The sequence below is a fragment of the Jatropha curcas genome, chromosome 5 (genome assembly GCF_041381405.1).
Source record: "Jatropha curcas cultivar XTBG-Jc1 chromosome 5, XTBG_Jcur_1.0, whole genome shotgun sequence".
NCBI classification, from domain to species: Eukaryota; Viridiplantae; Streptophyta; class Magnoliopsida; order Malpighiales; family Euphorbiaceae; genus Jatropha; species Jatropha curcas.
This window is the reverse complement of record NC_143155.1, coordinates 2,994,370-3,019,183: the sequence shown is the minus strand read 5'-3', so window position 1 is coordinate 3,019,183 and position 24,814 is coordinate 2,994,370. Positions and strand designations below refer to the sequence as shown.

The 24,814-nt window shown below is 32.8% G+C and overlaps 1 protein-coding gene and 2 long non-coding RNA genes across 3 annotated transcripts; 1 reads left to right on the top strand and 2 right to left on the bottom strand.

Moving 5' to 3' along the window:
* Positions 1–1,206: 1,206 nt before the first annotated feature.
* On the bottom strand, positions 1,207–2,305 carry LOC149496061 (uncharacterized). Its single transcript, XR_016321005.1, has 2 exons — positions 2,190–2,305; positions 1,207–1,838 (listed from the first exon to the last, which is right to left on the bottom strand). It is a non-coding gene; the product is annotated as an uncharacterized LOC149496061 (long non-coding RNA).
* A 9,959-nt stretch (positions 2,306–12,264) lies between these two features.
* Positions 12,265–23,927, top strand: LOC149496060 (thaumatin-like protein 1b). The gene is made up of 3 exons (XM_089721620.1): positions 12,265–12,352; positions 12,786–13,013; positions 23,461–23,927. The coding sequence occupies exons 1-3, from the start codon at positions 12,301–12,303 to the stop codon at positions 23,925–23,927; spliced, it is 747 nt and encodes a 248-aa protein (XP_089577746.1). The 5' UTR covers positions 12,265–12,300.
* On the bottom strand, positions 13,095–23,306 carry LOC119370435 (uncharacterized). Its single transcript, XR_016320922.1, has 5 exons — positions 22,898–23,306; positions 21,632–21,718; positions 15,380–20,817; positions 14,114–14,200; positions 13,095–13,299 (listed from the first exon to the last, which is right to left on the bottom strand). It is a non-coding gene; the product is annotated as an uncharacterized LOC119370435 (long non-coding RNA).
* Positions 23,928–24,814: the final 887 nt, after the last annotated feature.

The following is a 24,814-nucleotide window of genomic DNA, read 5'->3' as shown; positions in this document are numbered from 1 at the left end:
AGTGGCTTGCACACCTTGGATATGATTCTCTACCCACTATCAGAAGAATTTTGAATAGTAACAGTACTTACGGTGGGGAATTTCACTCAACATAGCAGTTGACCAATGATAGTATCAACTATCATTCGTCTTGTCCATAGCTTTTGCAGTTGACAAGCTCAATCAGTTCCTGCATAATCCTAGAACGGTTCATTGGGCTGTGGTTAAACAAATTCTGTGCTAATTGAAAAGCACTGCTGGTTATGGTTTATTTCTAAGCCAGTCAAGTAATACTTATAAAACTGCCTATAAATGCTGATGGGGAAAATCCTATTGATGATAAAAAAAATGATCAACTGCGTGTAATACTATTTATTACTGATCTCTTGGAGTTCTCAAGAAAACCGTTGCTTGCTCCTCTAGTAGCTTATAAGTAGCTTGTTTAAAATCTCTCAATGCATGAGATTAGTCTGGTAGGGATAGAGCAGTCGGCACCCCGACAAATTTTAAACTACCTGTATTCATTTAAAATTTTATTATCTATATTCATTTTAAATTTATTTAAATATCCAATTAAATACTCGTTTCCGAACCCATTTAAATTTTTACTATCCTTATCCATTCAAAACTCATTTAAAGTATCTTTATACGAGCAAGGTATCCACAAATCTTATACTTTCTAAATCTGAACTTATTAAAAATACATTTTTTACTACTGGAATAGGATAACTATGGGTGCCCATTGTCAAACCTGTTTAATATAGTGGACAACAAGTAATGGATATCTAAAAATCTATATCCGTGCTCTACCCGCATCCATAACAGGTAATAATTTCATTATCCGTACCCATTTCAAATCTATTTATACCTACCCATAACCTCTTTGAACGGATCAGAGCAGCACGGTAGCACTTCCATCCATAAGTCCGACTAATTCAAGTCCAATAGTGTGTAGTAGTTTAGTAGCTCAAACTGGAAAAGCAACTAATTTGGAGCTCGTCTGACTTGAGACTGCCGCAAATATATCTATAGGAATTAGCTTATCGACTTCCCTAACAATACTATAAGAATAGATACCCATCGGTCCGAAAATCGATTTCTATTACGGCTATGTTCATTCTCTTAACTAGCAACAACAATGAAGCAAAGAGGATGCTCAGATTCAATATGAACTGTCAAACAGGAAGTCACAATATCAACCAGCCAAGAAAAGACAGTAAAACTCTCTTATAGCAAAACACCAATCATGTATTAATCATTGTACATAAATCATACAACACCTGATGTAATTGGGATTATGTTATACTTGGACAAAAAGACAAAAAGGCAAAGAAAAAGGATGCCTTGATGTTAGGGCAGGAGAAGAAAATAAGAGAAACAAAAACAAAAACAAAAGAAAGAAAGAATGATGGAAGCCCATAACAGAACATACAATGGAACCTCCTACTATTTCAAACCTATAATACAGGGGGAAACTCAATGTGATAATTACAGTTACTGAATTGGAATACCATATGTGGAGTTGGTTAACTTCCTAACGGATTCCGGTCATCAGGCCCAGCAAGCATAATCTGGCATTTCAAGAATTTGATATTATAATACGGAAGGAACAGAAAGAAAAAAAAAAAAGGTGGAAGGAAAAGAAATACTATACCAATAAACAAAAAATTGTGTACAAGTAGAAGTTGATAAATTTTGGAAATACTTAGATTGCAATCAATGGCAAAACTCCTTGCAAGCATAATGGCTGCATTTCTATCCCTCTCTGATTCAAATGCTAATACAAAAGAAAGTCCTTTACTCGCTTGCCAATACAAGGCCTGCGCTGCAACGTTCCCACCTCCTCTAACCCCACATAGCTAAGATACAAGGAAAGTGCAATAGGTATAAGTATAACCATTTTTCACTTAACTAAAAAGTTAAACATAAAACGAGTGCGTGCTTATGTCAGAGAGAGAAGAGAGGGAGCACAAGAATAAATGTGGATTAGGTACATTGCTTGAAATGAGTATAATGAATTTATTTTCTTCCCCCAAGCAATGCTCCACATAACAGTTCTTTGTTTGACAGAAGTGGAACAGAACAATTTATAGTTAATTAAAAATTATGGGAAGACTAATGAACAAGAAAAAAATGATCTTTGAAAAAAGGATAAAAATTCAAACATCAAAACATCTTCCAAGAAGAGGATTAACTTGCAAATCATTTACCTGCATTAAAGTGGAGTAGTACTCTTTAGTAATTGTCGACTTTCCTTTACGAAGCTTCATTCTCATCTTTCCCACATGAAGCACATGAATTGAGTCTGATTTATAATCTACACCATGTTAGGATACCGGCAATAAAATTACGAAAATAATTACGCAGCGGAAAAATTAAAAATTGGGACACACAGAAATTTACGCGGTTCACCCTTAACTGTTTAGGGCTACGTCCACGGGACCAACTCCGAATATTTCTTCCACTATTAAAAATAGTAGGCTTACAAAGAGAGTAATACAAAATAATGGCACTCACAAGTGTTTCCCAAAAACACCCTAATAATCTTCACTATTTTTCTAAACTCTTAGTTTTAAGAACCCTTTCTTAAAACTTAAAATACTCTCTGAGATTGTTCTCTCAGTTGGTGTGTCTCAAATGAAGCAAATCCTCTCCTATTTATAGGAGAGAAAGAAGGGAGAAGGGAGAGCCGTGTACGGCTCTCCTTTGCCAATTTTTCTTTCCCCTCGTTTTTCTTCTTTTTTTTTTTTTTCTTCATGTGGGTGGGCACCGCCACACCACTTACAAAACAATTTGTGGGTCCCACTTGAGTGGGCACTGCCACAACAAATCTCCCCCTGCACACTCAAGTGGGGACGTTAGCCATGCTCTCCATCATCCCTGCAGCTAATCGACAATATTCAAACTTGTCTTTTAGAAGAATCTTCGTTAACATATCTGATCCATTTTCTTCTGTATGGATCTTCTCAAGCTGTAACTGCTTCATCTCCAGCACATCCCTGATCCAATGATATCTAACATCAATGTGCTTTGACCTTGAATGAAAGGAGGAATTCTTCCCAAGATGAATTGCACTCTGGCTATCGCAGAATATCAAATATTGTTCTTGATGAATTCCGAGTTCATTTAAGAACTTCTTCATCCATAGCAACTCTTTGCAAGCTTCTGTTAATGCTATGAATTCTGCCTCAGTTGTTGATAAAGCAACACATTTCTGTAATCTGGACTGCCACGACACGGCTCCCCCTGCAAATGTGATTAGATACCCTGATGTGGACTTTCTCGAGTCAACATCCCCAGCCATATCTGCATCGGTATAACCGACTAATACTGGCTTCTCATCTCCAAAGCATAAACATACTTTGGTCGTACCTTGAACATACCTGAAAATCCATTTCACTGCAGCCCAATGTTCCTTTCCCGGGTTTGAAAGAAACCGACTCACTACTCCGACTGAATGAGCAATATCTGGCCGTGTACAAACCATGGCATACATCAAGCTTCCAATTGCTGAAGCATATGAGATCTTTTCCATCTCTTCCTTCTCTCTATCAGTAGAAGGGCACTGTTTTGAGCTTAATTTAAAGTGATTAGCAAGAGGACAACTAACCGCTTTAGCATTCTCTATTTTGAAACTTTGAAGTACTTTCTCAATATACTTCTCCTGTGACAACCATAATTTATTGGTTCTTCGATTTCTCTTAATCTTCATACCAAGAATTTGCTTTACTAGTCTCAAGTCTTTCATAGCAAAAGACTTACTTAGCTATTTCTTCAAGCTATTAATTCTGACAGAATTCTGACCAATAATCAACATATCATCTACATAGAGCAAGAGAATAATGTAGTCATCATCAAAGAACTTCTTTATGAAGACACAGTGATCTGAAGTAGTCTTTTTGTAACCTTGCTCCCCCATAACAGATTCAAACTTCTTATACCACTGTCTTGGTGCCTGTTTTAAGCCATACAAGCTTTTCTTCAACTTACATACATGATTCTCTTTTCCTTTTTCGATGAAACCCTCTGGCTGCTCCATGTATATTTCTTCTTCCAAGTCACCATGTAGAAAGGCAGTCTTCACATCCATTTGCTCGATTTCCAGATTAAAACTGGCGGCCATTCCTAGCACTGTTCGAATGGATGTCATTTTCACAACTGGTGAAAAAATTTTATCAAAATCAATACTCTTTCTTTGATTGAATCCTTTCACAACCAGTCTAGCTTTGAATCGTGGTTGGGAGCTGTGTTCTTCCTGCTTGATCTTGAACACCCACTTGTTCTTCAAAGCTTTCTTGCCTTTGGGCAACTTCACCAGCTCAAATGTTTTATTCTCATGCAAGGATTTCATTTCATCTTGCATGGCTTCAATCCAGTTCCTTTTGTGTTCACTTTCCATTGCTTCTTCAAAGCATTCAGGTTCTCCCCCGTCAGTCATTAATAAATATTCATTTGCTGGATATCTAGTAGATTGTTGTCTGACTCTATTAGACCTTCTTAATGTTTGAGAACCTTCTGGTGCTGGTGGCTGAACATGAACACCATCAAAATCATCTTCCAGTTCATTTTGATAAGGAACTTCTGGATTTTCTAACTCTGGCTCTTGTTCTTGTGGAATAGTTTCTTCATATCCAACTTATCTTTGTTCTGTTGTTGGAGGAATTATTTGCACATCTGTTGAATCATCTTCAAATCTATCGGCAGCTTGCTTCTGAGTCTTTTCAACATCTTCAATAGTCTGATTTTCAACAAATATAACATCTCTACTTCTTATCATCTTTTTCTGAATTGGATCAAAAAATCTATAGCCAAATTGATCTTGGCCATAGCCAATGAATACACATTTTAGTCTTGACATCAAGCTTAGACCTCTCATCCTTAGGAATATGCACAAAAGCTTTGCAACCAAACACACGCAAATGATCATAGGAAACATCCTTTCCTGACCATACTCTTTCTGGAGTATCGTACTGTAGAGGAACACAAGGTGAACGATTTAAAAGGTGAATTGCAGTAAGAAGAACTTCACCCCAAAATCTTTTAGACAACTTTGCATGTGAGAGTAAACATCTGACTCTCTCCATCAAAGTTCTATTCATCCTCTCAGCCAAACCATTCAATTGCGGCGTCTTAGGAGGTGTTGTTTGATGTCGAATACCATGCTCTTTACAGAAAGCATCAAATGGCCCAGTGTATTCTCCACCATTATCTGTTCTGATGCACTTCAGCTTTTTGCCTGTCTGTCGCTCAACCAAGTTTAGAAATTGTTTAAAGACATCTAAAACTTGATCTTTAGACTTCAAAGTGTATACCCAGGTCTTCCTAGAATGGTCATCAATAAATGTTACGAAGTATCGATTTCCACCATATGACATCGGCAATGGTCCACATAGATCTGAATGTACTCGATCTAACACATTCTTCATTCTGGAAGGCTGAGAAATCTTGAAGGCTACTCTATTCTGCTTTCCTGCCATACAATCAGAATATTTCTCTAAATGGACTTTATCCAATCCAGATAGCATGTTGTTTTTTACCAGAGTTGTCATTCCTTTCTCACTCATGTGGCCTAGTCGTTTATGCTACAATTCAACTCACTGTCATCCTCCGCTACATTTAAAGTATCTCGGGAGAGCTTCGCATGCGTCACGTATAGCTTTGGATCTTTCCTTCCATTAGCTACCACCATGGAACCTTTTGTGAGTTTCCACTGGCCTTTTCTGAAGGTGCTACAGAAATTTTCATCATCAAGTCTACCAACCGAGATTAAATTAGAATGCATGTCTGGTACATGTACGACATCTTTTAAAATTAATCTCGAACCATTTTCTGTCCCCAGGCAAATATCTCCCTTACCGATGACTTTCAATAGTTTGCCGTCTGCTATCTTGACCACACCCAGATTGTCTGGTGTGTAAGATAAAAAATTTTCTCTCCGAGATGTTGCATGAAGTGTAGCCCCACTATCAATTACCCAACTGGTCGCTTGGGTTGCAAGATTGATAGTGTCTTCAATGAACAGTTGGAACTCAGCAATGACATTGGCTTCATCATCACAGCTTTCTTCTTTCTTTGCTTTGCCTTTGATCTTCTCCTGATCACTTTTGAACTTCCGGCAATACCTTTTAATGTGCCCCTTCTTCCCACAATGATGGCACACAATATTGGCAAATCTGTTTGATTTACCCCTGCTCTTATCTCTTGCATTTGAACTTCTAGATTGGCTCCTCCCTCTGGGATGGTTATTTCTTTTAGCATCTGCTAAAAAAATGTCTGACTGAGATGAAGAAGGATTTTGTGCTTTGCGTCTCATTTCTTCATTCAGAACAGCATTTTTAACAAATTCCCAGCCAACTCCACTATGTGGTGTAGAGTTTGTTATTGATATCTTCAAAGTCTCCCAAGACTCTGATAAGGAGGCAAGCACCATAAGACCGAGGATTTTATCATCAAATTTTATGCCCATATTTGACAGCTGATGAATAGTCACCTGCATTTCACTCAAGTGATCTGCTACAGAAGTACCTTCTTGGTATTTAAAATTCATCAGCTTCGTCAAATAAAACAATTGGTTGTTGCCGGATTTTGAGGCATATAACTCTTCAAGCTTGTCCCATAATGTTCTGGCATGAGTTTCGTTACAAATATGGTTGTACACATTATCATTGACAAATTGTCGAATATAGCCGCAAACTTGCTCATGCTCGAAAGCCCATTCTTCATCAGTCTTATCTGCTGGTTTACTTGAACCAAACACGGGCAGATGCATTTTGGTTACCATAAGGAGATCTCTCATTTTATTTCTCCATATATGGTAATTTGCGCCATTTAGACTGATCATTTTGCTCGTTCTAGCTTCCATGACTTTTGAGTGAATAGTAATCGTATATGTGAATAGCATCAGTATACGAGAATAGTAACTATACACGTAAATAGTAATATACGTGAATAGTACTATACGTGAATAGTGCTGAGCTTAACAGTGACGGGCTCAACAAGCCAATAGTAACTATTCACCATCAACCACGTGTTACTATTTTACTATTCATCACTAAGTCGATTCTGTAACGTCTTTCTGAGCGGACAACACCAATGGACTCGTCGTAATTTTCTCTTCGTCGTGGTATATTTATTTTCAAAATATATCCACGGATCCGGTGCCACTATCTGACCGACTGAACCAGGCTCTGATACCACTTGTTAGGATATTGGCAATAAAATTATGAAAATAATTACGCAGCGGAAAAATTAAAAATTGGGACACACAGAAATTTACGTGGTTCACCCTTAACTATTTAGGGCTACGTCCACGGGACCAACTCCGAATATTTCTTCCACTATTAAAAATAGTAGGCTTACAAAGAGAGTAATACAAAATAATGACACTCACAAGTGTTTTCCAAAAACACCCTAACAATCTTCACTATTTTTCTAAACCCTTAGTTTTAAGAACCCTTTCTTAAAACTTAAAATACTCTCTGAGATTGTTCTCTCAGTTGGTGTGTCTCAAATGAAGCAAATCCTCTCCTATTTATAGGAGAGGAAGAAGGGAGAAGGGCCTTTGCCAATTTTTCTTTCCCCTCATTTTTCTTTTTCTTTTTTTTTTTTTTTCTTCACGTGGGTGGGCACCGCCACACCACTTACAAAACAATTTATGGATCACACTTGAGTGGGCACCGCCACAACACACCATTCATTTGTGTGACAACAACCTAAGTGGCAAAAAGGCATAAATATGGTGAACACGAAGTCCAATGGGATTCAAGCAACGACTAACACATTTTGCAACATGTTCAACTAAAAATATATTAACTAATACTAATGACAGTAACAATATCCATCTAAGGATGATAATAAATAGAACATGTATTAAAGCAATAAGTCAAGAAAAAATAAATAAATACGTTTACTATATTTTTTCTTCAAATATACTTACTTTTATGTTTATATAATATTGAACATATGTATTACTACCATATTTATTACAACTAAATGAAATTGTACAGAAAGAAGTAAAAATATATTAATTAGGAAGCAGTTTACGTTAATTAGGAAACACATATATGGTTAAAATTATGGATCAAGTTCATTTATGGGGCTGTAAATAAATTTAATTAAGATTCATTACTGGCTTTTCTTGTAAATATAAATAATATTAATGTCCGTTTTGCACAATTCATATATTTCCCCACATTCATATATTTACGTAAATTAAAAATAATAAAAAATTTTAATGAAAAAAATTACTGGCATCTCTTTTTAATTTTCTTTACGAATAGCTGCTAGGAGGCCTATAAATTTGAATTGTAAAGCTTTGGTTACATAATTTCCAATTCAAATAGGCTCAAATTGCAGACATATCTTTGTTCATCTTATCATTAATTTTGATTGAACAATAGACAAATACAGGCTCTGTTGAGAATCTGGGCCCTAGGAACAAATTAATCAAATCAAATTCAATTATATATTTAATATTAGACTTATAATGAGTTAGGCTTACCTTTAACACAAAATGGCTTAAGTCATTTTGGTCGGTTCACTCTTCACATTATATACATTTTTAGTTAATTGTATTTATTGTTTCTATGAAATAGACTATTCTTAAATTGTTATGGAAACAGTTTTAACATATACATAAAAGGTTATTGCCTTATAGGCACAGTTATCAATTATAAAATAAGAGGTAACCTAATAAAGCCACATGGCAAAAAATAAGGAACAGCTAAACAATTAGAAAAAAAAAATGTTGAAATATGGCAAAAACGTAATTTTTTAATTCGATATAACTAATGTTATTTTAGAATATCCTAAAGTTTATTAAGAGCGTTATCGAAAATCTCATTATCTTCTATTTCTCACTTTTATAAATAGTATAAATAGATATAAGTTTAAGTTAATTATACCTTTGGAATTTTTATTTTTAGTCAATAAGGTGTCAAGTCTGACAAACCATAACATAAATATCTGAAGACATTATGGGTCTTGACCGGCTACATATTTAAATGCGGTATGTCTTTAAATTAACTTCATTGGTAAAATAACTATTAGATATAGTAGCCATATACAAATTTAATGGAAAAAATTAATCTTTTTTTTTTTAGTTTTTGCAGTTTTAATATTTCATTTTTCATTAAAATTATTTTTTAATATTTATACTTGGATCTCTACATAAATGATTTTGAAAATGGCAATATTGAAATTTAATTTATATAATTAAATATTTTGTAAATGTTAGCCATTATTATGATATTAGACTCCTTTTTTAAATAACAATAATTATGATAATTAATATTATAACAACAATGGTTACTCCCTTTCCCAAGTTATATGTTTCTATGAGAACTGGGTTTTAACAACATTTACTTGTTGTTCATACCCGTGTTTTGATATTTCTTAATAATAAATTTAAATTTAAATATTAATTCTTATTAATATTTGTCTTTTCTATTAAATTTTGATATTGAAATATAATTTTTAAAAAATTTTTAGTTTATAATTCATTTTCAATATGGATTCTTTTTATTGTCAATTGTAAAATATTAATCCTTAAAGTTTCTAATTAAGTTATGTGAGGAGGGAAAGGTTTCGAGTTCAAATCCTCTCGACCATAATTGTTTTTACCAATTTAGTGAGCAAAAGAGGGGGTAGCCCCAGTAATTAAAAAAAAAGTTTCTAATTAAGTTGGTAGGCCTTAATTTCGATTTTATTTCTAAGAGTGATAATCCATCGCCTTCAAAAGGTCTCTTACAAGTCTAAAGTATATTAGCACTTATATATCCACCTCTTCTCTCGCGCACTTATCTAATGTGGGACTTGCTTAACGGTAATCTGACATCTCAAGCTAGCACCACATCTGGTATCAGTGTCGGTTCTTGCCCCTTTGATCAGTGATGGGACAAACCTCAACCAGGACGTTGTCCCATAAGGGAGTGAAGTGTAACATACAACTAACTTCCCAAAATAAAATTTATAATTATAGTATTTTGTAATAATAATTTTTATTTTATTTATTAGACAATAAAATTTAGATTTAAATAGAAAACCAATGTAATCAATCAAATTAAATCACCTTATTTTTTCAATCAATAGAATTAAAAACCTTAAAAGATATTTTTTTCAATCCAAAAATTTAGCATGGGTATTTTATCAACCCTAATGTTTCTCCTCCATATCCTTTCTTTTATATACACTAGTTTTTTTTTTTTTTTTTTGACATGCATTGCACGTTATTATTACTCGTTTTGTACTTGTTATTCATTTATTATTATTTTTTATACTATTAAGTATTGGTTATAATTTTTCCTGTCATATTATAAATATGATTTCGTATTGAAATTAATAATAAATAATAGTCAAAACAATTTATAAATCACCATTTATCTAATATCCACTCTAAATATGTATAATGCCACAATATCATCTAATAAACATGTTTCAATTGATGTACGTGTGTGTGTATATATAATCAGTTTTTGCTAAAAGCATGTAATTAACAACCAATAATAATTTATATAGAATGTGTTTTCAGACACCATATATAGAATGTATTTCATCATAAGAATGATATTTCATCATACATGGAATGTATTTTCAGATACCATTCAACTACTAACAATTGTTAAAGGTTCATAATACCAGTCTTAACATCATAAGAAAGGGAAGGACATTTACACTTGAACTTCTGAATTTTATACTGTCAATCACTTCTTCGGGTGGTAGAACTAAATAAGGCTTTGTTTTCCCAACCACAACGACAAAGTTACAACAAAAAACAAAAGCATCCAACTGAAGATAGCTTAGTCTAGTGGTTAAAGCATACTAGATACCACCATAGTGATAGCAGAATTAAATCGTGGAATCAGTATTTTGGAGAGGACAATATAATCGCTGCCTAGCCCAAAAAAGATTAATCTCTTATCTAATCGTTAAACGGGAGGTGAGAGGACATGCATCCAAGCTGCTTTTTTTACTCCTTACAGTGACCATGCTTTCCCATTGCCAACCTAGATTGTTGAAGGACTTAGAAGCGATATTGAGATATTCCACCAAGAAAAAACAAAAAAAAGAATTCTGCACATTATGAGCCAAATCACATTCTGTCAAACAATGATATCAGGAGTTTCAATTTCCTTTTCGCATGCAGGGCACGCACAATCCTCAAAATTATAATTTTACTAGGATTCTATCTAAATAAGCTTTCCAAACAAAAATATCTATTTTAAAATGAACAAAGGAGACTCAGAGAGCCTTTATAGAAATTCACTTAAGAGCATATTTAGAATCATATGAGAATCAAATCAATTCTTGACTTGAGCCCATGTGTTCTAGACCTCGTTGTATTAGGGGTCTATTTGAAAAAATTAGATGTTTTGGTCGCTGTTAGTTATTCTAATAGCGTTTAGTTGTTAGTTGTTTCAGAAACTTTTTATAAAACGTGCATTTAGTTATTAGCTGTTTCGGTAACTTTTCATAAAACGTTAAAAGTCAAGCATTATATGAGTTAGTATAAAACATAACCTTTACCATTTTGACTAGTTAAAACACTAAAATACTACTTAAAAAGTTATTGACGAATACAGTTTTAGTCTAAGCTGAACTCTTAAAGTATTAGATCAAAAAGCTGAGCCATGTGATGGTTGGGCTTACAGCCTGATAAAATAGAACAATAAAAGAATATGTTATTCTTTTAACTTTTGATAAGAAATTGTCATGTTTTGGAATTCATTTGGTAAGCTATTGCAAGAATAAGGATTCATAAAATGTTCAATCTCTTTACTTAAATTGAAAATTCCTCTAATACTAAAATGTTATATTTTATGTTTTGGTTTGAAATATATTCATTTCACTTAAAAAAAAAATTATTGAGATTTACTTACCAAACAAGGAGATATACTCCAAAAGCAATATGCACAAGATGCAACTCTCGACTAACCAACTTATTAAAATAAATACTTACCAAAATAGCAAACCAACTTAAATTAGGAAAATAACCAACTTAAAATTAGAAATCTAACCATTACTGAATGCATCTATTGATTGCTAATTCAAATTAGGTATTTTTTTTTCCAAGTTTTGATGGAGTAAGATTTGAATTTTGACACCATAAGTTTACGTTTTTTTACTAGATTAAGACACACTCTAATGGAAATTATATAGAGGTCATGCTTATAGGGATTTGCTAAACTAATTGCCTTTTGCAACTCTATATATAAGTAGGGATTTGCATGGCCCTACCTATATATGAGGGTTTCGTCCAACACAAAACGAATCTCGACGCACAAAAATTATCTTAAAAAAGGAATTACCATAGAAGTCTCAAGAATGGCGATTGAAACAATATTTGGCATTTCCTTCATCGTCCTCTTCTTCTCTAGTAAATAACCTCCTTGTTATTTCTTAAAAAAAAAAAATCATTTAGGTTTGGTTTTCTTGTTTTTTTTTTTCTTTATAATCTCTTTTTTCTCAAGCAATGATTTAAATATTTTTGCTATATATATATATATATATTGCCTACGCTTGATCCATATACCAAGTTAATTCATTAAAGTTTTTTTTCCCTCAATAGTCAGAAATATCTTTATTTAAACCAAAGAGTTATTTTTGATTAGTTTGTTATATATATCCTTAATAGACAAGTCCTTTATTATATAACATCAATGTTTGTTTAAAAGGAAACAGAGTGATTGTGATTTTTCTTTTAGAAGTGAATTTATTTTAAAATTAGACAATGATGAGTTACCAGATGCATTTAAAAACTAATGATTTTGCAAGAAATTAATAGCTCTTCCTTAATTTTTTGCATGCAGATTCTCAAGCAACAACATTCACCGTCATGAACAATTGCCCTTACACTATATGGCCGGCAAACTTGGCAGGCAGTGGCCCTCAATTGTCTTCGACTGGCTTTGAATTAACCTCCAAAGCATCATTAACCCTAACCACCATGCCACCATGGAGCGGCCGGTTCTGGGCTCGTACTGGTTGCACTACAGACCCTTCCGGCAAGTTCAACTGTGCCACGGCAAACTGTGGCTGTCACGACCCATTTCCATGGACCGGACCGGCACTAGGACCTGGGTGGGCTTAAAGCCCCCGAAGCCCGTAGTAAGCCTATATTATGCAAATCTCATTTACTATTCATAATTGTGGATACAGGCCCAATAATTTATTTCAATTATGTACCACTAGTACAGTTCATGTACAACCCACTAGAATACAATTGCGGAACTCTACCTGTATATTTACATCATCATTTATTTATCGTTTACAGTCTTCTATACTTATGTCTCAACTCCATAGGATTTTTCTTTCTTCTATTACCTGGAAAAAAAATAGGTAGGCAGGGGTGAGCGCCAAACTCAATGAGTAGGGTTAGATAACCCTCTCACCCCACACAATCACACAGATGCTAAAATATTTTTTATTTGTTTATCGATTAAATTTATGATCATGCAATGTCAGACAAATGGCAATACAACAGCAACCACAATTAGTATCACCTTCATATAATCACATCACGTGGAAATTAGTCAGTGGCACCACCTAAAACCCCAACGAGCCGTCCTCACACATGGCTCGCCCTCTCTTACATGTGCACCAGGGAGCCGACCCCCATACGGCCAACTAGTCTAATCCTCACTGACCAGTCCTCTCATTGTTTTTCCATTCTCTCTCTTTTTTTTTTTTTTTTTTAAAATGCCAACAGGAGGCAACCCGGTGGTCTCCATCCAATCTAGATCATCAAGTGCTCACAACAGGAGGCCACCCTGCGGGCTACAATCAAATCTAGATCATCAGGTGCGCAACAACAAGAAGCCATCCTGTGGTTTTCCATATAATCCATATCATCAGGTGCACACGGGGGCGCCGATCTCCCATTTACCCGGCTGACGGTCAAACTCCATATCATATCATATTCAGGATCCATATCACATAGACCGTCCTCACAAATCCATGGTGGTCCACTTCATCCCAATTCCACACAAACAAGGCACAGCAATATCACATCACAGGTAATCAAGCATTATTTAATATCAACAAATAGTGCATCACAATATAGCAGTAATGCATGATAACATTTAGTCGTGAATGCATGAATGCAGGCGGATGAGGCGAATTATCTAACACTACTCACAGTTTTTTTTTGTTGTCCTTCAAAGGACTGCCTTTCTTATTGTGCGCTCCCAGCCTTTGTCTTCACAGTCCGAAACTTTATAAGTATCTATATAATAAGAAAATTCTACATAAGAATTCTAATTTGGAAAATGCAGTTTACATTCATTTATTTGTTTTCATTTATTTGTTTTCGTTACTCGTCGGTTCACTAACTTATCAAACTAAATTGTATATCTATAGTGCATCTTTATTTGATTTATTTCTTCTAATTTATTCGTTAAGTAAAACGTCTAATTATTTGGTAATTAATATTTTATGATACTACTAATCAAAATATTTAATATGATTAATAATAATAATATTAATAATGATAATATGATTGATCATATAATATTCTTAACGTTAATAACTTTAGTCGGTATTTAATTCACTGAACTATATATAAATTCGTTCCTCTTGTTTATTTATTTCTTTGTTTATTTATCCCTCTCATAATCTTATTCTATATTTTTAATTTCTATGAATAACTTAATCGATATAAGTAATTTAGTTTCTAAAATACAATTTATTTTCTACCGACTTTTCGGCAGCATCTCCCCTAAAATTTGGATTATCCACCTGTTAAAATATCAACAGTTTATCTAATAATTTCAAACCACACAGCCCATCCATCGGGCAATTAATCAAATAACATTTTCCCATCCTCCTTCAATCTCAACATCACCACACAATCCAATTTATACATTACAATAACATTATTTTAAAACTACCTTAATTATATCAACACTAATATTATAAAGCTATTAACTACTCACAATGACCAAATTAAATTAACCAAATTAATTAACTACAAATAAAATTAATTTAATTAACTAATATTACTAACACTAACTTAACTAAACTAATTGACTACAAATAATAAAATTAATTTCATTAACTACTACTACTAAATTAATTAACTACAAATACTAAAATTAATTTAATTAACTAATATTACTAACACTAACTTAACTAAATAAATTAACTACAATTAACTAATTTCATTCACTAAAACTAACTTAACTAAACTTAACTAAACTCATTAATTGCAAATAATAAAATTTTATTTCATTAACTAATATTACTAAATTAATTAACTACAAATAATAAACTTAAGTTAATTAACTAATATTATTAACATTAACTAAATCAACTAAAATTATTAAAATTAAACTAACTAAATTTAATTAACTATCATTAATAAAATTAAATTAATTAACTAAAATGCATTTAAATTAATTTATACCCCATAATAATTTTTTTTTTGTTGACTTTCTGCAAGCTTGGTGATCGGAGGCGTACTGGAGCGGCGGCTAGGCGGTGGTGATGGCGTGACGAGCTGGGTGAGACGCGGCGCTTGCTCGATCGAAGGCAGAAGGGGCTGTGGTGGCGCGATGAGCTAGAGGAGGGGCAGGCAGTGACGCAGGCCCAGTTGCAGGGAAGAAGAAAGGGAAAGAAAGAAAGAAAGAAAAAGGAAAGAAAGAAAGAAGAAGAAGAAGAAGAAGAAGAAGAAGAAGAAGAAGAAGAAGAAGAAGAAGAAGAAGAAGAAGAAGAAGAAGAAGAAGAAGGGAAAAGAGAGGAGGTGGCGCGGTGGGGGAGTGGTGGTCGACAGACTGGAGGCGCAGAGAGGGTGAGGATGAGCGTGTAGAAAAAGGGAGAGGGAGCTTCTAGATGATTTGGGTCGAACCGGTTCGATTCGGTTCGATTCGGCCCAAATCATCGATTTTCCATTGGTTTTCGGCTTTTTCAATCGGTTTTCGGTTCGGTTTCTCACAGTATTTGCATTAAAATATTAATATTAATTTCCAGATTGCGGTTCATTTAATTTAATTAGATAATTTTTTAAAAATAAAAATTGAGGGTATTACAATCTCCCCCCCTTAAGACAATTCGTCCTCGAATTGAATCTAGTAGCAAAGAATAAGAATGGACGCAAGGAAAATTATAAAGTTATAAGAAATTGCTTCCAATACCAAGGGGAGAGCTCAAAATGAAAATACAGGTCAAAGAAATAAAGTGAGTAGGGTATTCTGAATGTACGTCTACCGCCAATCATCATATTTAGAATAAAATTTGGTTCAAGCAAGCTAGATAGTACCACCTAGCCGATGCTATAGGAAGCTTTAGTACTTTAATCTCCAAACTATCATACAGACAATTACTAGAAAATCTTTCTTTAAATAAAAATCTTACAATTAAACGAGTTTGATAATAAAATGCTTAATACATATATTTTTCCCAAATTAAATTACGAAAACCAAATATAATTTGCAAAAATATATATATAAGCAAAATAGACTTCTTTAACGTACATATGTTATGACTAAATATTTTCTTACTCAAAACTGAAAAACTATTACCTTAATCCAAAATTTTAAGAAAAATTTTCTTATAACTCTCGTTGTCTATATTATCGTAAGGTTATACAAGCTCACTCGACCAGTTCCTTTTTATACAAGTCCTATATCCTTATCGTACACTAGCGGAATTATTTAAATAGTTCATTTACTAAGAACATCCCTGCACTATTAGTTAGCTTTCTCTATAGGGATCTCCACACCGTCTATTTAATCGTCGTCTTTACGTCTAACACCTATGCCTTAAATTATCTTAACATGTATCATTAAAAGTTGACTTTCATATTACCCTCTCACTTCACTTATATTGCTTATTAATTCATCCTAAGAATATTGAAGCATTTTTTTTTTAAATTATTCCATTAATTGTAATTTATCCCATTTATCTCATTAAAAATGTTTCAACCTAGCATTTATTACTTGCCCCAACTATTGACCTTTTACCTAATACCTATAAATATATAAAAGTCTTAAATGAAATTTCTTAAATCCCGACTTTATGTTACCTTACCATCAAAATATTACATCAAATAAATAGGCGTCAAATTCTATGTCCACTAAATAATTTATTCATTTCTATTTGAGACTTCAGTCTATGCCATAATTATGAAATAGTAGCAAATCTCTAATTAGCATCTATAATACATAAACTAATTGTTTCACTTGTCATCAAAGTTGTCAAATATAATATCAACTTATCTATCTCACCTGTCTTTAGTTCATTAGTCTTTCTCTTATTTCTGTCTAGCTAAGATATTTATAAATTCCAAGTTAGCACAAGGCTACCTGGTATTATCATCTACACCTCGACTTAATTCAGGTCTTTCCTCCTTTTGCTGACACGTCAAAAGTTTTATCAATTACCTGACGATTCACTTCCCTAGATTCTTCCATTCTCTTTTCTGTAAGGATTTAAATTTATTAATTTTCCTATTTATCGAAGAGTTCGGAGATATTAATTGCCACATGTTTCAATTGTATTTTATTAACATATCTTTAACTCCAAAACGTCCTCTAAAGTAGAATAGTTTTCTTATGATTTCGTAAATTACCTAAAAATTTAAGTTTCCACATCAAGTCTCTTTAATTCTAATTTATCACAATTTACTATAGTTAAAAAGGCATAGTACTCAAAATTTCTATTTTTAATATATCTATTTCTAAGTTAATTTCTACAGTTCATTTCTGTTACTGATGTCAAATCTCTTTTTCTTAAGAAAGTTTCTATTTCAATGGTTTCATTTATAATAATAGTTTGCAACACTAGTTATCTCATATCAGACATTTCATCAACTGTGTCTACTAAAGATTTTTGAGCAATTTAAAAGTCTTTATTTACTGATAGTTCTAATATACCTTATTTCGCCAATATAAATCATTAGATTAATCGTCTATTCAAAAATTCAACAAATGAATTATCAACTACAGGCAAGGTTGACCATCTTATGGGTAACTGACTAAAATTTTAAAATATATATATATATATATATATATATATATATATATATATATATATTTTCCACTTGTAACAATATCGGCATGTCACACACATATAACTTTAAAATTCTTATAATAAATATTTGCATTTACTTTAATATCATTAAATACCCATATCAATCGCAGTATAAAAAAAATTTCATCAAGTTTGAAAATCAATACCCGCTGTATTTTTTTTTTTATTTTTTTTTTATTTTTATTTTTATTTTTTTGAAAACGTTCTGATATTTCACAAAAATGAATTGTCTATCTCCACGAGGACAATCCTCAAATCATCTAGTTCCAGTCTACTGTTACATATTTCATCCCTAAATGATCTTCTTACCCAAGAATATTCTAATCTCCATCATTACTATTCATTTCGCTATTTCTAGTCTGTCAAGTAAATTGACCCACACTTTGAAATTTGTTCCAAAATTTATCTTTATTCTTATTTTATTCTTATTGTTGATTTATTATTATTATTATTATTATTATTATTATTATTAGTATTATTTTGTATACATATTTCTTACATCTGAACTTCTTTCCCGATTTGTTTCTGATTATTTATTCTAGTATTCCACAAAAGAGAAATTAATTGACTATATTATCGGCTTTTCTACTATTCAACATCTCCTAGTCTTATTCAAGTTCTTTAGATTTTTCATTTATCTTCATCTTTCTTTTATCCTCCATATCTTCTTAGTGTACCTAACCTCATTTAAATCTTATCCGTAAAAGAGTTTAATAATGGATACATGAATCTATGGCGTAAAACCATCATTCTACACAAATTTTAATTCCGTCGTAAGGCCATTACTCCTTAGATTTCCTATTCTAATTTTTCAATCTCTACTTAATCATTATGAGTTATCTTTGATTTGTTTTATCCCTTTCCAAATGTTATTAAATCTTTATTTCATTCTATTTAGCACCTCATCTAATTTTGTACTTAATTCTTTAAAGTAGATTTTATGTAAATTTCTTAGACTTAACTTAGATTAATAAATAGTATTAATCCTTTTTACATAACTCCCTATCTAAATATATCAAATTCCCTTAATTTATTAAGTTTTCCTAGCGCATCCACGTTCCTTTCCCCATTCATTCCCCATTTCTGATGTAAAGTTATGCACCATCTTCTACATTCATTTTAGTATAATAGATTAATGAATTTAGTCTAGCCCCTTTAAGTATCCTACATGTGCTAGGATCTTACTTATATAATATCTAATGAATTCATTACAAACTAAATTTTCACCTTATAATTTTTTTTTTTTTTTTATACTAATCAAATTTTAAATGCCAACTTTTGCCCAATTATTTACTAACCACTTCTAATTCTATTTTTAAACACCCAAAATCGTACCCTTCATACCATTTGTTCAAAGGAAGTTTTTACTTGCTTCTTTATTATATTCAGTTATTCTGCCTCACCTCAATATGACCTATCCAGTTAAAAATTATTCTCCGCACATTTAATCACATAATTAATTTACCTTTGTCTTTTATATTGTTTTAATTACTCTATTTAAATTCTATATGTCGAGATTTACCTCAATCAATACCTTTAATTGTACTTAGACACAAGTTATTGTTTCTATATCCGACTCTATTTTATTATTCTAATAAGTCTCTCTTCTCCTTAATATTCTACTTAAGCAATTTACAAATGTTCGCTTTTTATATTCATAAGTTTCGCCTAGGTAAATTGAGGATTTCTTATCTAGTATGATTATCTGTCCTAAATCCTCTTTTTCTAACCCTTAATTTAATTTAAATTAAAATTTCCACTTTCTAATCCCCAACCAGAACATTTCTAGAAATTAACCTATATCGTAGTTGCACTTTTCATTCAAACTCATATTCTATACCATTTATTATTAATTGATCGATATTAATTTCTATAGGCCTAATTTAGTCCTCGGGATAGACAACATGATAAAAATTAAGCAAATATGCAATCATTGTAAATAATTTAAATTCTAAAATCAGATAAATTTTCGACATGCCGACAGCACAATAAAACCAAACAATTAATTGCAACTTCAAAACAATTTCCAATAAGCAAATAATCAAACATTTTTCTCAAATCAAAGTTCAAATAAATTTACTTTCATATTGTCCTTAAAACGCCATATTCTTTTCTAAACACTTTCAAATAATTAAATTAAATATTTTTTTTTTTTTGAAGCTGTGTCTCTTGTCGAATCATGGTGTACTGGGTGATCAGGCCATTACACCAATTTCCAACAATTCTCCTACTTCAAAATTTTATAGAGGGGATTTAGCAAACTCAAAATATGTCTTTTATAAACGTCAGTTACCCAGACCTATTTATAACTTCCTATTATTTATGTACCTTTAGTTCTCATCCTAAGTTTCATACAGATTTCCTTCCATTCTCGTGCACGATGCGTCCACCGGCACTAAAATGGAAGTCAATCCAGACTACACCTCCTTTGTTGGTTACGGCCGATCCCAACATAGGAGCTCTCTATTTAATTTCCTATGTTCCGCAATTGATTCCTAAGGCCCAACTTATGCTCTGATACCAACTTTGTCACAACCCATTTCCATGGACCGGACCGGCACTAGGACCTGGGTGGGCTTAAAGCCCCCGAAGCCTGTAGTAAGCCTATATTATGCAAATCTCATTTACTATTCATAATTGTGGATACAGGCCCAACAATTTATTTCAATTATGTACCACTAGTACAGTTCATGTACAACCCACTAGAATACAATTGCAGAACTCTACCTGTATATTTACATCATCATTTATTTATCGTTTACAGTCTTCTATACTTATGTCTCAACTCCATAGGATTTTTCTTTCTTCTATTACCTGGAAAACAAATAGGTAGGCAGGGGTGAGCGCCAAACTCAATGAGTAGGGTTAGATAACCCTCTCACCCCACACAATCACACAGATGCTAAAATATTTTTTATTTGTTTATCGATTAAATTTATGATCATGCAATGTCAGACAAATGGCAATACAACAGCAACCACAATTAGTATCACCTTCATATAATCACATCACGTGGAAATTAGTCAGTGGCACCACCTAAAACCCCAACGAGCCGTCCTCACACATGGCTCGCCCTCTCTTACATGTGCACCAGGGAGCCGACCCCCATACGGCCAACTAGTCTAATCCTCACTGACCAGTCCTCTCATTGTTTTTCCATTCTCTCTCTTTTTTTTTTTTTTTTTTAAAATGCCAACAGGAGGCAACCCGGTGGTCTCCATCCAATCTAGATCATCAAGTGCTCACAACAGGAGGCCACCCTGCGGGCTACAATCAAATCTAGATCATCAGGTGCGCAACAACAAGAAGCCATCCTGTGGTTTTCCATATAATCCATATCATCAGGTGCACACGGGGGCGCCGATCTCCCATTTACCCGGCTGACGGTCAAACTCCATATCATATCATATTCAGGATCCATATCACATAGACCGTCCTCACAAATCCATGGTGGTCCACTTCATCCCAATTCCACACAAACAAGGCACAGCAATATCACATCACAGGTAATCAAGCATTATTTAATATCAACAAATAGTGCATCACAATATAGCAGTAATGCATGATAACATTTAGTCGTGAATGCATGAATGCAGGCGGATGAGGCGAATTATCTAACACTACTCACAGTTTTTTTTTGTTGTCCTTCAAAGGACTGCCTTTCTTATTGTGCGCTCCCAGCCTTTGTCTTCACAGTCCGAAACTTTATAAGTATCTATATAATAAGAAAATTCTACATAAGAATTCTAATTTGGAAAATGCAGTTTACATTCATTTATTTGTTTTCATTTATTTGTTTTCGTTACTCGTCGGTTCACTAACTTATCAAACTAAATTGTATATCTATAGTGCATCTTTATTTGATTTATTTCTTCTAATTTATTCGTTAAGTAAAACGTCTAATTATTTGGTAATTAATATTTTATGATACTACTAATCAAAATATTTAATATGATTAATAATAATAATATTAATAATGATAATATGATTGATCATATAATATTCTTAACGTTAATAACTTTAGTCGGTATTTAATTCACTGAACTATATATAAATTCGTTCCTCTTGTTTATTTATTTCTTTGTTTATTTATCTCTCTCATAATCTTATTCTATATTTTTAATTTCTATGAATAACTTAATCGATATAAGTAATTTAGTTTCTAAAATACAATTTATTTTCTACCGACTTTTCGGCAGCATCTCCCCTAAAATTTGGATTATCCACCTGTTAAAATATCAACAGTTTATCTAATAATTTCAAACCACACAGCCCATCCATCGGGCAATTAATCAAATAACATTTTCCCATCCTCCTTCAATCTCAACATCACCACACAATCCAATTTATACATTACAATAACATTATTTTAAAACTACCTTAATTATATCAACACTAATATTATAAAGCTATTAACTATTCACAATGACCAAATTAAATTAACCAAATTAATTAACTACAAATAAAATTAATTTAATTAACTAATATTACTAACACTAACTTAACTAAACTAATTGACTACAAATAATAAAATTAATTTCATTAACTACTACTACTAAATTAATTAACTACAAATACTAAAATTAATTTAATTAACTAATATTACTAACACTAACTTAACTAAATAAATTAACTACAATTAACTAATTTCATTCACTAAAACTAACTTAACTAAACTTAACTAAACTCATTAATTGCAAATAATAAAATTTTATTTCATTAACTAATATTACTAAATTAATTAACTACAAATAATAAACTTAAGTTAATTAACTAATATTATTAACATTAACTAAATCAACTAAAATTATTAAAATTAAACTAACTAAATTTAATTAACTATCATTAATAAAATTAAATTAATTAACTAAAATGCATTTAAATTAATTTATACCCCATAATAATTTTTTTTTTGTTGACTTTCTGCAAGCTTGGTGATCGGAGGCGTACTGGAGCGGCGGCTAGGCGGTGGTGATGGCGTGACGAGCTGGGTGAGACGCGGCGCTTGCTCGATCGAAGGCAGAAGGGGCTGTGGTGGCGCGATGAGCTAGAGGAGGGGCTGGCAGTGACGCAGGCCCAGTTGCAGGGAAGAAGAAAGGGAAAGAAAGAAAGAAAGAAAAAGGAAAGAAAGAAAGAAGAAGAAGAAGAAGAAGAAGAAGAAGAAGGGAAAAGAGAGGAGGTGGCGCGGTGGGGGAGTGGTGGTCGACAGACTGGAGGCGCAGAGAGGGTGAGGATGAGCGTGTAGAAAAAGGGAGAGGGAGCTTCTAGATGATTTGGGTCGAACCGGTTCGATTCGGTTCGATTCGGCCCAAATCATCGATTTTCCACTGATTTTCGGCTTTTTCAATCGGTTTTCGGTTCGGTTTCTCACAGTATTTGCATTAAAATATTAATATTAATTTCCAGATTGCGGTTCATTTAATTTAATTAGATAATTTTTTAAAAATAAAAATTGAGGGTATTACAGTGGCACCGGCCAAGTCCAATGTAACGGTGTTGCCGGAAGTCCACCTGCCTCTCTTGTAGAGTTCTCTATAGCACCAAACAATGGAAGGGATTTTTATGATGTTAGTCTTGTTGATGGCTTTAACTTGCCCATTTCGGTGACTCCACAAGGCGGCGTTGGTGCTGGTGAATGTAAGAGAACCGGTTGTCCGGTTAATTTGAATCCCCATTGTCCACCGGAACTTGCAGTTACTAGAGTAGGTGGGGTTATTGCTTGCAAGAGTGCATGTGTAGCATTTAATCAACCGCAATATTGTTGCACCGGAGAGTTTGGTACACCAGAGAAATGTCCACCGACGAAATATTCATTGATTTTCAAGCACCAATGTCCTCAAGCTTATAGTTATGCTTATGACGATAAGACTAGCACTTTTACATGTAGTGGTGGAGCAAATTATCTTATCACATTTTGTCCATGATTGTTTTGGGACTATTTATTTGTAGGCAATAAAAATTGAAAAGTTAGGAAATGGTTTTTTTTTTTTTTTTTTTTAATAACAGAAGAGGAGATTCGAATCTGGGTGTATTGCAGGTCATATATGCACTTGCCATTACATGATGCCTTTGGTGTAAAAGTTGGAAAATGTTTTTATTTTTTTCAATTTTGTGCAAAACATAATATTTTGTGTATCTTATACTATCATGGTTCAATTTTAAATTCAAATCAAACCAAAATCAAAAGTAAAAATTAGAATTAAACTTTGACCAATGATGCTCAATTGATTCCAAACTAGAATTGAGATTGTGTGACTAACATAGGTTCTAATTCCTAATTTTTTGAAATCCGAACCAACTGTTTCAATTTATTGCAAGTGGTTCCCATTTGAAATCATTAACATAAAAAAATGAAAGAATTGTGAAATCAAAGAAAAAAACAGTTTATTTTATTATAATTTTATAAAATTAAAATTCAAAATGTTTTTAATCTACAATTGGTTCTGAAATTGAAAACCGGCAATTTTAAAATAAGGATCATGTCAGTATATATATTAGTTAGGGTTTGATTTTTGAAGCCACTATTTTTTTTAGTGTAAACCATCAGTATTCGAATCCTATTATCAGGACCACCTAATTCGGCTTAAACTTAATCACAGTTAAGGTTATCCGGAACCTATTATCAGGTACCATCTAATTTAGCTCAGGGTTTAGTTACAGTTAAAACTATCCGGATCCTATTATCAGGGATTGCCTAATTTGGCTCGAAACTTAGTCATAGTTAAGACTTTTCACCCCTCACTACAGATATATTTAATAAGAATCAAATCTGAGAGTTCTTCCTCTATATTTGGCCTGCGTTGCGAACTTA